Raw genomic sequence first — 15,042 nt, 5'->3', positions numbered from 1 at the left:
TGGTCACAAACTAGGTGTCTGTAATTTCACTCCTAGGAATCCATCCTAAGGCAATAAGCAAAGATCCACACAAAAATGTATGAACAGAGGTACTCATGGTGGAATCATTTTCAATAGTGAGAAGTTGGAAACAAGCTAAATATCCCACAATAGGGGATAAACATACTAAACTATGGCACATTCATACAATAGAATATATTCTAAAGAAAAGGAACATTTTAAAGGATGTTTAATGACATGAGAAAACATTTATAATATAATGCTACCTGGAAAAACACAAGACTCAGAATGGTATACACACTGTGGCCCCTCCTCGGAGTAGGGGACACACATAGAAAAAGGCTGGAAAAAACAGACCCATGTTAATGGTGGTTTTATCTTAATGATGGAATTATGGGAGAGTTCTGGTTTCTCTTGGATACTTTTATTTCCCTATTTTCTAAAAGAAGACACATTTGTCTTATGACTAGAAAAAAGCGATCCTGAATAAACACCACCTCCCTACCCTGCCCCACACACAAAGTCCTAAGATGGCACCTTCTAAGATGAGCACAGATCCTTGATTTACTGAGCTGTGAGCTGGGGCCCAGAAAGGAGTGTAGCCCAAGGGAATGAGAGAAAGGAGACGAAATGTTTGGAGGGAAGGAACAGAGGAGGCGTGAGGAAGGGAACTGGGAATGGTGCAGAATGCAGGATGCTGCTGAAGCCATACTGGTTTTGCTGGGGCCCTGATAATACTCCAGCGTCCATTCATTCCGTCGTTTGAAGAGATCAGAGGGGCTTGGGCATCTTGGGGCCAGATTTCAAAACAGGAGAAGGACACCTAAGGGAGCCCTCTGATGTAGCTGGACAGCAGCCCTCTCTCCCTCTCCCTCCTCCTGCATCTTCCTCTCTCCCTGCATCTCAGGGGCTTCTTAGGGGAGAGGTGGTACAGAGAAAATTCTAGGACAACGATGGGGTCACTGAGGAACGATGGGAAGGCCAATGAGACAGTGAGGCTGGCTGATCACCTTTTCTTTTGTGACTACTGCCTGCTTCCCAATTTTACCCAGAACCAGGTGGGCTCACAGAAATCATGAACTCTGGCTCCGGTCAAGGGTTCCTCATGGGGTCACCTTCCCTCACCCCAAGACTCTCCTGGACAGCAAGACTGCCATATCTCCGTCCACAGCCTTTGCGCATTCCACTATCCTTGGAATAGTGGAAGAACTTTCTCTGGCCTCTGCACAGCACAGCATGGAAGGTGCCTCTACGTTTACTCCTCACCAACTGATGCTTTTTAGCACCTACTATTATCAGGCGTGAGCAGGGTGACCTGTGCTCTAGGCTGGAGGGAAGACAGTACCCCTTCTAGGAGCGCACTGATTTGAGGAGGGCACCTCAAGTCAATCATAGTAAATAGTCTGCTTCTTACCAAGAAACAGACTCACTGTGCTGAAAGCTATGATACTTTCCTATCTTTTTGCTTTTCCTTATATATTTTTACATCCAGTAAAATTCTGTGGGGGGGGGAGGGGGTGTGTGCGGCTCTATGAGCTCTTGCAAATGCATACAATTAGACTGTGGTGTGATTTACAACCATTCCGTCACCCCAAATATTCCCTCACAGTCACCTACTACCTTTGTGGTCACACCCTCCTCCCACCCCTAACCACCAGCGACCACCGATCTGTTCTCAGTCCCCATAGCTTTGCCTTTTCCAGAACATCATATAAACAGAATCATACAATGTATCCTTTTGAGTCTGGCTTGACTTTAGCCAATGCATTTAAGATTCAGCCACATTGCTGCAAACATCAATGTTTTGTTCCTTTTTATTGTTGAACAGCATCCCATTGTATGGAAGCACCACAGTTTATTCACCAGTTGAAGGACATCTGGCTTGTTTCCAGTTTGGGGTGATTATGAATAAAAATAAAGCAACTATAAACATTTGTGTACACATTTTTCCGTGAACACGTTATTTCTCTTGGGTAAATAACTTACAACTCCTTCTTTAACCCTCACCTCTAGCCTATAAAGGTATCATGATCTCCATGTTACAGAATGGGAATGTGAGGCTTGAGGAGGTTTAAGCACTTTGCACACAGCCACGTAGCTGGAGGAACTGGATTACCCACCCGGTAGGTCAGCTCAAAACGGACTGAGCTCCTCGTAAGGGCCAGGCAGTGCGTGCACTCAGTGATTTGTGCTCTGTGCCAGAAACCACCTATCAAAGGGTGACTTCTATGGTGCTAAGATAGGGTCACAGAGGGTGCTCTGGGAGCCCAAAGGAGGAGAAGCGCTGGCCAAGCTCCAGGCTGGTATGCTCCCAGCGAGTCACGGAGGAGAAGTGAAAGTGAACCAGGAAGGGGACGTTCCAGGCACCGGAGCCACAGGAACAAAAGCATGGAGGTATCCTGCTGGTGACAGGTTCCAAAACTAATGGGCTAACTGGCAGAGGATCCATGTTGGGAAATCATGGAAGTATGTCTGGACAGGTGGGGGAGGTACCATAACAAAGGACTTCAGTTCCAGGTGAAGGGATTTGGATGTTGCAGCAATATTGGCTGACCTTTCTACAGTGCTTACTATCCCCAGGTACTGTGTCTTTCTGGGAATCCTGAAGGTTTGGGAGCTGGAAGGTTTTAGGAGCCAAATGGCACATAGGTAAAGCTCCGAGTAAGGCTTATTGACACATAAGAATGCCTGGCACCAAACAGCTTTAGTGCCTGAGGGCCTATTTCACCTCGGAAGTACTGTTCTCTGCTTTCCTGGGGGTTGGACCCCAGCTCCCTTCATGGACGAAAAGAGAACTTAACCATGTGGTTACTGACATCGTTTATGTGTCTGATTCCCCCACTGGACCAGGAGTCCATATAATTTCTGAATCCTCATCGCTGACCACAGGGTCCAGCTTACAGTGTGTGCTCTTTAAATGTTTACTGAACAAACAAGATATTTTGCTCATTAAATGTTTGGGGTTAATAGTTACCACATCAAACTCAGATGACCCATTTCCAAAGACTTAGAATGTAATAAAATAGACCCTTGTCGTAGATTACTGTTTGACAATATTCACCCTCTCTTCCCCAGTTACCTGGGAGGAGTATGTTCCCCTGACTCTCGATTTTGGGCTCTGTGAAATGACTTGCATTGGTCGGCTGGACGTTAGCAGATCTGAAGCAAGCAGGGGCTTGCAATGTGCCTGCACACTTGGGCTTCTGCCATTGCCACTGGAACACACTCTGGCCAGCCTAATGGTCCAAGGAGGATGCAAGCATTTGGAACATAACGCAGACCCAGCTTGCTGCTTAGAGATGCCCTACTGAGCTCAGCTGACACTAGCCCCCCCAGCAGACCCGCCTAAGAGTCAGCAAGAAATACATGCTTATCTAGTGTATGCCTAAGAGATCTGGGGGTTGCTTGTTATGTAGCAAGAGCTGAGAGATACAAGCCTATAGCAAAAATGGACCACATATAATTTTGTTGTCCTTTATTTAGGAAGGTGAGTCACTCAGACTCTGATTTCAAACTACTTCTGATCCTGCTTCCTTGCTTATGGAATCTATAAAGTTGTGATGAGAACTGAACGAGATGGTCCAAGAAAAACACTTAGTGGAGCCCCTGGCACATGGGAAGTGCTCAGTGTGTGCCATTATTATTGCTATTATCATCATCATTATTATTAAGGTGTTTCTGGACCCTGGGTCCCTGCTTTAAACAGCAGTTACCATTGGGTGTGGGGCTATGCCGGTGAGCAGAAAGCTCCGAAGAACAGACTGTGAAGGGACAGAACATGCACCGTACACTGATGTAGGTACGTCCTTCCAAAATGACCTCAACTGAACCTTCCCACCCTCTGCCAAAGATCTAAGGCACCACTGCCTGCTCATTACCGGCAACTACCTGATGACACAGCTGTCTCGGAGGAGGTGGATGGCATCCTTGTCTCGTGTGCCGTGGGTGAGAGGGGCTGAGAGGCGGGTGAGAGTTGTGATAGGCTGATGCCCGGGCTGTGGCCAGCTGCCAGCACAGCACTCAGCGAAGCACTGCGCCCCTACCCACCCCCCCCCCCCACACACACATCCGTCTTCACTCCTCACGGGCTCTGAATGCCACTGAATGCCAACAGGCAAAACGGATATGGTTTGAGAAGACCCGAAACACAGGGGCAAGTACAGCAACCAAACAGCATCTGTCTCATGAGATCACTTTACCTCCACGCTTTGTCTCCCCACAAATCTACCCTGGGGCGGCTCATTTTTGTCCCTAGGAGAGTAAACTATGAAAACCTCTCCATGCCCCACCCATCCCCGCAAAAGGAGAGGGAGAATGATTTCCAAACTTTATCTGATTCGTAGACTGTGATGTCTTCACAAAGAGCCACATGCAGCCATGGGCTCTGACAGTATTTCACTAATCCACCACCTCCCGAACTCTTAGGATCTGGTGAAAATTCTGCAAATCCTACTGTGTCCTGTCCTCAGAGTATCAGGAATCCACTGATGTTTGGCTGGGGATTGGAAGTATTTCTAGAGGCCAAACGGAATCTTAGAAAATAGCAAACAACCTAACCTGTGTTACATAATCAGGCCATGAAAACATGTTTCACGTTAGCAAGGCAGCCAGCAGTTTCCCAGGACTCAGACAGAGGTATGGGCTGTTTGCTTGGCTCTGCACCTGCTCCAGAATGACAATATTTGAACCTCTCTGTATCTCCTCATCTGTAAAGGAGAGGCACGTCAAGCTGCCCTCTCTGTCACTGACTCGCTTCTGTGTATGTTGGACTACATCTTCCCCTCTGGAGAGGATGAATAAATATTAAGCATGAGAATTACTATGCTTCTCAGAGAGGTTGGCAAGATCAGTAAAATGTTTCTAACACAGGTAGGAAATGCAAATGAAGAGATATCAAGGTCCTTAGAAGCAGACCGGATCCAAAACAAAAGTACAACATAATCAGCTGTATAATCAAAAAGGCAAAAGCAAAACCAAACAATAATAAATAATAAAATAAATTTTTTAAAAAGGGAGTTCCCTGGTGGTCCAGTGGTTAGGACTGCGCTTTCACTGCGGTGGCCTGGGTTCCGTCCCTGGTCGGGTACTAAGATCCAGCAAGTCTTGCAGCGTGGCAAAAAAAAAAAAAAGGCAGTTCCCTGAGAGTCTATCAGATCTGCCCCACATTCTCAATCAAGGCAGATTCCCAGGAGGCCCTCTAAGCAGTGTCCCCAGCCCTGGGCCATGCTTCTCCTGGCATGGCTGGTCACTCCCCTCCCAGCCTCCCTTTAGCACTTATCTCACGATAACGCAGTGATGGGTCTGAGGGAGGAGATGCTGGGGGCTGGTAGAACTCATCTTGGTTATGAACATGGGCTCTGGAGGCAGACAGACTTGGGTTCAAATTCTGGCTCCTCCACTTGACCTTGGGCAAGTTATGCAAGCTCTCTCAGTCTAGTGTTTTCATCTGTTATGTACAGGCAGGAATACTTCCATCATAGGGTGGTCACGTGGGTTCAGTGCCATATATACGTGCGCCACCCACGAGTGCCCAGCGTGCAGCGCACACCCAGTAGAATTTAGCTGGGTGGTGGATGGGCAGGTGGGGAAGCAGCAGAGCAGGCAACCCCACAGGGCCCTGCACTTTTTGCATACAGGGGCCCCCTATTTTTGTTTGGCACTGGGCCCCGCAAATCACAAAGCTGGTCCTGGAGAGCAGCCACCTGGGAGGCCAGCTGCTAGGACCCTAGGAGTCCTTGCCATCCAGGAGAGTTAGAAGGCAAACCCCGGCATGACCCCACATGTGCGTACTTTTGGTACTTTGGGCAAGGATACCACATTTGGAACAAAGCGAACGTTGGGAATATTTTGTACTAAACCTGCAGCGTTTCATAGCAAGCTCCCAGGGATTTGTTTAAGAAGAAATAAATGCAACCTCAGTGCCAGGGAGAAAGGTTCTTCCCCACTCCAGATGCTCTCTTTCTCCTGGAGGGAGAACAATGAACATCCTCCCTCAGCCCCTTCCTCTCTCCATTGCGAGGACGGGGACCACTTAAAAACTGGAGTAAATTTAGGGGCAGTAATCTGGGCTTGCTGAGCTCTGCTCCCCACGTCTTCCTCTTCCTGGGAGGGGTTGGTGGTGTCTGTCTGAGGCCAGCCAGATGCAACAAAGCAAGTGAGGCTGGCGAACTCTGGGGTTTAGCATTAAGGAAGCCATTTGGCTCTCACGTGAGCCATGCTCTTCAACCAGCCTTATCTGTAACAACAGTGATTTGGGGCTTTCATCCACTGTCTTAATCCTCAAATTGTTCAGTTCTTGGCTGGGAAGAGGGTTACTATTTCATGGACACCTTCAACGACAAACACAGGAACCCCCGCCATTCATCTTGTGACTTAGGATGAATTAAAATGCCTTATTAAGGGGCTTCCCTGGTGGCGCAGTGGTTGAGGGTCCGCCTGCCGATGCAGGGGACACGGGTTCGTGCCCCAGTCTGGGAGGACCCCACATGCCATGGAGCGGCTGGGCCCGTGAGCCATGGCCGCTGAGCCTGCGTGTCCGGAGCCTGTGCTCCACAGCGGGAGAGGCCACAACAGTGAGAGGCCCGCGTACCGCAAAAAATAAATAAATAAAACAAATAAATAAATAAATAAAAACTAAAATGCCTTATTAAAAGCTTCACTTCCTATGAGGAAATGGTATAGTCACTGGGGAGAATCTTAGATTCATTGCATCTCCAAGTTGAAAGGCACTGAAATAGTCTACAGTTGGTCCCTGACTTATGATGGTTTGAATTACGATTTTTTGACTCATGACGGTGTGAAAGCAATACACATTAGGTAGAAATCGCACTTCAAATTTTGGATTTTGAAACTTTCCCGGGGTGGTGATATGCGGTATGATGCTCTCTCGGGATGCAGGGCAGCGAGCCGCAGCTTCCAGTCAGCCAGGTGATCACAATAGTGAACAGCCCTCACACTTACAGCCATTCTAGAGCCAGACAACCGTTCTGTTTTTCACTTTCAGCATAGTATTCAATAAATTACATGACATATTCAATACTTCATTATAAATTAGGCTTTGTGTTAGATGATTCTGTCCAACTGTAGGCTAATGTAAGTGTTCTGAGCATGTTTAAGGTAGGCTGGGCTAAGCTACGACATTCGGTAGGTTAGGTGGATTAAATGCATTTTCAATTTACTATATGATCAACTTATGATGGGTTGACTGGGACCTAACCCCAATATAGGCTGAGGAAGATCTGTACTCCAGACCCCTTGGTTTGAGATGGAGAAAATCCAAAGGGGTTAAAATCCTGGTACACTGGTTTTCAAACTTTGCATCGGAATCATCTGGAGGGCTTGTTAAAACACAGATTTCTCGGCCCCATCCTAGTTTTGGATTTAGTAGAGCTGGGGGTGAAGCCCAAGAATGTGCGTTTCTACCCAGCTGCCCGGTGATGTTGAGGCTGCTGGCCCAGGAACCCTACTTTGAGAATCACTGGCCTGGCACAAAATGAGTCAGCCTGTTATTACAGAGCAGGAACCGGAACCCAGGGGTCCTGCATTCCAGGTGAGTGCCCTTCTTGGCCCATCTTCTGGTCTCATGGTTGCACCTTTCTCAGCCCTGGCTGGAAGCTCCCTTGGCTACAGTTTTCATGTTTGCACTTTCTACCTAAGATGACCTTGCCCTTCTCACCAAAGTCATGTCTATAATGAGCCTTGAGCTTCCTAGAAAAAAAAACTTTAACAATGCTAAGTATTCCTGGCACTAACACATATTATGTAAAACATGAAAAGAGTGTTTTATGAAGAAATAATAATGCAGTGAAGGATAAATTTAAAGTAAATGCAGCAACTATACCCCAATAAAGATGTTAAAAATAAATAAATAAATAAAGTAAATGCAATCACGCCAAGGACCAAGAACCCAAAAAGTAGATCAGTGTTCTTCTGATCCTTCTACTATCATTTATGTCTACATTTATTTTGCTAAAAGCAAACAAGAAAACTGCTTACACTTACCCAGAGTGTTGGTAGCAAAGTTTTTTTCAAGTCCATCTTCCGTGAGCTCTCTCTTATTGACCATGCAACCTGCATTATTGATCTAGAAAGTACAGTTCCCATTTCAAAATAAAGGAAAATAGGGCCAAAGGACCTGTTCCCAAACCCCACAGTTCCACCACCACGCTGGTCCCACATTCATGTGACGACAACAGTTCTGCTCAACTGTCCCTTCCCTCCAAACCCCGTCCTGGAAAATGCCATCTGTGCAGCAGCCTCAGCCACGGGACTGTGCAGAGACCTCCGACGACCAGGGCTCGGCCCGGCAACCTAATTCATGATAAAGTGCCCCAGGAATTCGTCTAGACCAGCGCTGTCCAATAGAAATATATAATTTTAGGTTTTCTAGAAAGTGACCACATTAAAAAGGTAAAAAGAAACAGGTCAAATTGATTTTAATATTTTATTTAACTCAATATATCCAAAAGAGTATCATTTCAAAATGTAATCAATATAAAAATGTTAGTTTACTCTTTTTTTTTTTTTTTTTTTTTGCGGTACGCGGGCCTCTCACTGTTGTGGCCTCTCCCGTTGCGGAGCACAGGCTCCGGACGCGCAGGCTCACGGGCCATGGCTCATGGGCCCAGCCGCTCCGCGGCATATGGGACCTTCCCAGACCGGGGCACGAACCCGTGTCCCCTGCATCGGCAGGCGGACTCTCAACCACTGCACCACCAGGGAAGCCCTGTTTACTCTATTTTTCACACTAAGTCTTCAACATCGGCAGATTTGTACACTGGTGGCACATCTCAATTTGGACTAGCTACATTTCAAATGCTCCGTAGCCATATTGGACAGCGCAAGAGTAGACCTGAGCCTGAGTGAACATTTCGGAGCACATTAGAAACTATTTGGGTAGAAACGCAGCTCAGCTCAGAGTATATGCGAGGAGGAGAAGGACACCAGCCCACCTGAGTCCTCTAGCTCTCTCTGGAGAGCAACTGACTGTGTTACTAAAAGATGTGCTTGTCTGCAGCAAGCGTTCTTTTGGACTAAGCTTTTTATTTAATTTCCCCTGAGCCTCTTATTTTAATATAGCAATCCCCAAATCTACAGAGTTCAGGAATACCAGTATACAAATCATCATTTTATGAAAAAAATGGAACCTCCCCATCCCCCTCACAGACCCAGTGGATGGTCCCTTCCTTTGCCCACAAATCCAACCAATAGGGTTAGATTGACTCCAATGAGTGAACCTGATAACTGAACAGGCCTCCCCATAAAAGATTCTCACTAAGGTGTCACCATAAAGATCCACAAACATACACACCAGTCTACAACCACACAGGCAAGAAATGCACATGCATGAGATTTATCCCCTACTTATGTTTACAAAGCTCACCAGGACATTGAGGGTATGTTCCTGCTTGAAATTTTCAACAAATTTCCAGACTGTCTTGGGATCAGATAAGTCCACAATGTGCAGAAAGATGTTCTAAACCAGAAAACAAAAAGAAATTGTAAAGCCTTAAAAAAAAAAAAAGATAACATGTATTTTTTTCATTAAAAATGGTTTTTTAAAAAAATGGTTTTAAAAATCAAATCGTTTGGAATGATACAAAATGGAAAGTCTCACTCTTCAGAAGTACACCATTGTTCGCAGTTTCTTGCAAATCACCCAGAAATATTTTAAGTACATACAATATTTATAAATGTATTTTTCAGGCATTATATATTATACATTTTAAGCATTATGTGTGTGTCCCTTTTCCATATAGATAGGATCAGACTATACGTTGTTCTATATCCTTCTTTTCACTTAACAATATGTTTTAGAGATTTTTTTCTTATATATAAATCTACCTTATTTCTTTTTTTTTTTTAACCAGGTTGTTTTCTTATTGTTGAGTTTCTTTTTTTTAACATCTTTATTGGAGTATAATTGCTTCACAATGGTGTGTTGGTTTCTGCTTTATAACAAAGTTATACATATACATATATCCCCACATGTCTTCTCTCTTGCATCTCCCTCCCACCCTCCCTATCCCACCCCTCTAGATGGTCACAAAGCACCAAGCTGATCTCCCTGTGCTATGCAGCTGCTTCCCACTAGCTCTCTATTTTACATTTGGTAGTGTATATATGTCCATGCCACTCTCTCACTTTGTCCCAGCTTTCCCTTCCCCCTTCCCATTTCCTCAAGTTCATTCTCTAGTAGGTCTGTGTCTTTATTCCCGCCTTGCCCCTAGGGTCTTCATGACCATTTTTTTGTTTGTTTTTTAGATTCCATATATATATGTTAGCATACGGTATTTGTTTTTCTCTTTCTGACTTATTTCACTCTGTATGACAGACTCTAGGTCCATCCACTTCACTACAAATAACTCAATTTCGTTTCTTTTTATGGCTGAGTAATATTCCACTGTATATATGTGCCACATCTTCTTTATGCATTCATCTGTCGATGGACACTTAGGTTGCTTCCATGTCCTGGCTGTTGTAAATAAAGATGCAATAAACATGCATTGATCATTTATGTGCGTGGCTGTGTGCACCACCGTAAAGGAAAAGGGGGCATTCAGCATGGCTCCTCCATCAAGGAGTTCTGAGTCTACTGGGGGAGGAGGCTGCGTCCAGAGGTAACAATGTCACAAGGCAGAAACTGACACGCAACGTAAGCAAGGACTGAGTCACAGAAGAAGTTGTCATCCTATAGTTAGGATGTGCCTTCGATAATCTCTTAGGAGCAAAATATTGACAAAAACTCCCAAATGATGGGTAGGAAACTATGACACATCCATGCAAACGTATGTTTTGTGGCCATTAAAATGGCCTCCTCCCCCAGTAGACTCAGACCTCCTTGATGGAGAAGCCACGCTGAATGCCCCCTTTTCCTTTACGGCGGTGCACACAGCCACGCACATAAATGATCAATGCATGTTGTCCATTTACCCCTTTTTCTCTGTACTCAGCACATAATTGAAACTTGTGTTCTCAGCATCCAGTGAACGTGAGGCTATTCCCCCTGAGCTCCAGCAGACGTCAGGGACTTATCACCAACCCAAGGCAGATTCCTGCTGCTGGAAGCTGAACCTAAGGCAAAACTCTGAGCAACAGCTGTAACTCCCTTGATAAAGCAGAGTTCAGGGCCCTGTCTCAGTTGCCCCATTAACTGAGCCATTGAACGCAAGTCAGAATTTCTTTCTACTGATTGATCTTAAAACATATTTCCTCACCCTGAGACAAAGGCTCAGAGAACGAGAAAACAGAAGCAATCCCACATTTTCATGCCTCAGGAGGTCTGTAATCAGCTTGAATACCATATCTGGCTTAAGTCTGGAACAACTGAATCTTCCTCTGCCTTCAAGGGAGAGGAAAAGCATTGTCCGTACAGGACTGTGCTCTTCTAAGAAGTCTCTGAAGGCCCTCACCCAGACAGAGCGGACATGAGGCTGCTGACTCACACCTGGGTCAGCCGTGAGCGTCTATCAGTGACGGCAAACCAGGTCCACACACCTAATCCTTTCGTTCTGAGTACTTCCCGGCAACCACCCCGGGAACTCCCTCCCACCAGCAGGGCTGCGACACTCACAAAGCCAGGCTCAAAGAAACAACAAAATTCAAATGAGCAACAAAATTCAAGTAAGCCAAAATCAATTTTACTCTGATCATCCCTCAATCTCCTTGAGCTTCCTGGAAGCACCCAAGGCATCGCAGAATTAAAAAGAGGCAGCAGCAGGGAAGAGGGACTAGCCATTATAGACAAATCAACCTTGGAGCCTGGTAAAATGAAGCGTCCTGAAAAGGTGAAGGGAATCATCTGGCTCCCTCTGCAAGAAACCAGGAAGCCCAAAGGCACCCAGAAGGAGAGGCCAGCAGTCTGCTGTGACCAGGGGAAGGAACCAGGCAGGTGCCAGTGTGTAAAACCCTGATCTGCTGATCTACACATGACGAGGCTGGACCTAGGAGACACTGGGGGCCCTATACTCACTTTAAAAAAAAAAAATTTATATATTTATTTATTTGGTCACACTGGGTCTTAGTTGTGGCACGCAGGCTCCTTAGTTATGGCATGTGAACTCTTAGTTGTGGCACGCATGTGGGATCTAGCTCCCTGACCAGGGATCGAACCTGGGCCCCCTGCATTGGGAGTGCAGAGTCCTAACCACTGTACCACCAGGGAAGTCCTGTACTCACTCTTTAAACCTAAAGAGGATACAAGTCTGGTTATTGAAACTGAGCAAAACTCAACTGGGATCCTTCCTATAGGTGAACCACCATCATGTAGCTGCTGGGTGGCCCAGGAGTCATGAGTTGACATCACGGGAAGCCTCTACCCAGGGCAGAGGGTGAGTTTGAAGGGTAAAGGGGAGACAGTACATGAATGTGCCCTTGGAAGTAGAAATCACTATGTAGGAACGAGGTGATAGTTACTATTAATGTCTAGTACTCAGGAAGCTAAACCAGTAATTCTTAAGAAGGTGGAATTCTACGTTGGCCTGGGAGAACTGGAGAGTAGAAACCCCTGTTTTTTATCTTGGTGTTTTGCTGTTGACGGGATCAATCTCCACAAGACAGAAAGCACATTGACAGCACCTTCCAGCCATATCAGGAAGCGCAAAGGTTGCACTGTACCTCTGTGATCTTTCTCCGGGAAACCCTTTACTCCATTCTAATCAATGAGAAACACAACCGGCCAATCCCAGTTGAGGGAGAGTATACAAAACCCCTGGCTAGCACTCCTCAAAACTGTCCGGGTCATCAAAAACTAGGAAGGTCTGAGACACTGTCACAGCCACGAGGAGACATGACAACTAAATGTAACGTGGGGTCCTGGATGGGATCTGGGAACAGACAAAGGGCGTTAGGTAAAAACTAAGGAAATCTGAATGGACTTTAGTTAGTAATAATGTATCAATATTGGTTCATTTGCTTAACAAATGAATCATACTCAGGTAAGACGGACGTTAGCGAAGGGAAAACTGGGTGTGGGGTAAATGGAAAGTCTGCATTATTTTCACAACTTTTCTATGCATCTGAAACTCTTCTGAAATTTTAAAGTTTATTTTTTTTTAAATGTTGCCCATGGGGAATTCCCTGGCAGTCCAGTGGTTAGGGCTCTGTGCTTTCACTGCTGGGGCCTGGGTTTGATCCCTGGCTGGGGAACTAAGATCCCACACGCCACTCGGTGTGGCCAAAAAAAAAAAAAGAGTTGCCCAAGGAGATAACTGCCAGACAAAAGCGTGGTGCCCTTCTATCCAGGCAGCGAGATGGTGATGAACTGCACGTGGTGAGGAGCTGAAGGAGGGTCCACTCTGACTCTCTCCCTGGGCCCATCAGGAACATTGTGCCAGACACAGTGGCTGCTGCCCTGGGAGTTTGCTCTGTGACAAGCGCTCCTTCCCCCAAGCTTGGGGCCACACACACCCTCTCCAGAAAGAGCCCCGTGGCAGGATACTGAACTCTCCGTACTCCACACACCTGATCTTAGCAAGCCAGTGCGTCCAAGCAGCTGGTTCCCACGTGACCTTGTCCTTCCCTGGTGCCCAGCCTGCCCACACGCGCCTGGCTCAGCTGGCCTGCCACACACCCCACCCAGGCTCTCCTGCCCAAAGGACCACCACTCTTTGATGTCCACCCAACTATGCACCCAGGACCAGTCCTGCCAGTGCCCTCCCTCCCTGCTTTACCAGCCCAAGCACTGATGAAAGAGAACTAGAGAACTTGAAAAGCAGAGAAGGTAAGGTTGGGAGTGGTAATAATATTAGCATAAACAATGTTGATAACAGCAATAACAGTAATAGCTTCTATGGATCGAGAGCTGTACATACTATGATACCCTGAACTTCCCATGTCACAGCACTACCATGTTACGTCAGCCAGGGTCTAACAGAAACCACTTGCAACAGAGGGAATTGAACGCAGGGATTGGTTTCCCAGAGGAGAAGGCAGATGAGAACTCAGCTGGGACTGGTGAAGAAACCCGGAGACCAGCAGCAGCAGGAAGCGACCACCAGCCCTAGGCTCAGGAGCAACGGGCGGGGCTGATGTGACCTGAGCCTGAGAGCAGGGCTCACCCCCAGAAGCAGGAACCTCAGCGGAGATTCAGCTGTTGCCACGGAGGCCAGATATCCTGTTTCCCCATTCCTCCCGCCCCCTTCCTCCCAATCTTCCTCTAGTACCCGCCGCTGGTCAAACGCAGGCACGAGGTGGCTGACGTGGGAGCTGGGGGAACACACATACTTCGGAAGCCACGCCATCCACACCTCCCCGCCCCACCGTGATACAGAGCCGATCAGGCGGGCCCAGGGAGGCGCACATCCTTTGTTGAAAATGCTTGTTGATCGCTTAATCCTTACAAGACTGAGAGGGGCTGTACTGCCTCTACCATGTCAATCTCCAGCTCCCAGCATGCTGCCTGACACGTTCACACTCAAAGAGATGCTCAAAAATGAACAAAGTAGTATCACCCTACTTTTCAGATGAGGAAACTGAGGTTCAGGGAAGCTAAGCACACTGCCCCAGCTCACAAGGCTTCGTGAGCGCAGAACCGGCACTCAGATGGGAGCCCCGCTATACCCCTGATGAAGCTGGGCAGTGGTGCCTCTTTACAAACAGGAAGGAGCAGCCGATCCCGGGGAAGAGCCTGGAGGATGCACGAGTCAGGGAAACCACACCCGCGGGGATAAGCAGACGGGCACCACCGGCCCCGGCCCCTCCGAGCACTCAGTGCTGGCAGCCACTTACAAACACAAAAGAGGAGAGGATTTCCCGTGGGTTTGTGAACGTCAACGGGGGGAGGCCGCAGGTGAAGGGCTCCCTCTCCCCCCGCCCCAGGAAACAGCCTTGCTCCCCCTTTCAGCACTACCTCCCAAAGATGGTGCAGCTGGACATAAGGAGGTCTCAACAGCGTAAACAGCATCGTGTCCTCTTTTTCTATATAGATCCACTTTGTAGAAAAACATAGCCCAAACCAAAGTGGGCTGGGATCCAGACAGAACCTCCCCTGCCCATCGCCTGAGATTAGTGTTCCTGTTGCATCCTGCAGCAGCACCAGGGAAA

The 15,042-nt window shown here is 47.1% G+C and overlaps 1 protein-coding gene and 1 non-coding gene across 5 annotated transcripts in view; both read right to left on the bottom strand.

Annotated features, from left to right (window-relative positions):
* The window catches only part of DHRS12 (dehydrogenase/reductase 12), a 37,238-nt gene that overhangs the window by 14,079 nt on the left and 8,117 nt on the right, over nt 1-15,042 (bottom strand). For all 4 annotated transcript variants that reach the window (XM_032611532.1, XM_032611530.1, XM_032611531.1 and 1 more), the window contains 2 exons: nt 9,383-9,475; nt 8,002-8,083 (listed from right to left, as the gene is read on the bottom strand). In XM_032611532.1, coding sequence (XP_032467423.1) covers nt 8,002-8,083; nt 9,383-9,475 — 175 coding nt within the window. The remainder of the gene's footprint in view (nt 1-8,001; nt 8,084-9,382; nt 9,476-15,042) is intronic.
* On the bottom strand, nt 12,091-12,163 carry TRNAG-CCC. Its single transcript has one exon. It is a non-coding gene; the product is annotated as a tRNA-Gly (tRNA).

Source organism: Phocoena sinus, chromosome 18 (assembly GCF_008692025.1).
Source record: "Phocoena sinus isolate mPhoSin1 chromosome 18, mPhoSin1.pri, whole genome shotgun sequence".
In the NCBI taxonomy this organism is placed as follows: domain Eukaryota; kingdom Metazoa; phylum Chordata; class Mammalia; order Artiodactyla; family Phocoenidae; genus Phocoena; species Phocoena sinus.
Note: the sequence above shows the minus strand (reverse complement) of the source record. Positions and strands in the feature narration are given on the sequence as shown.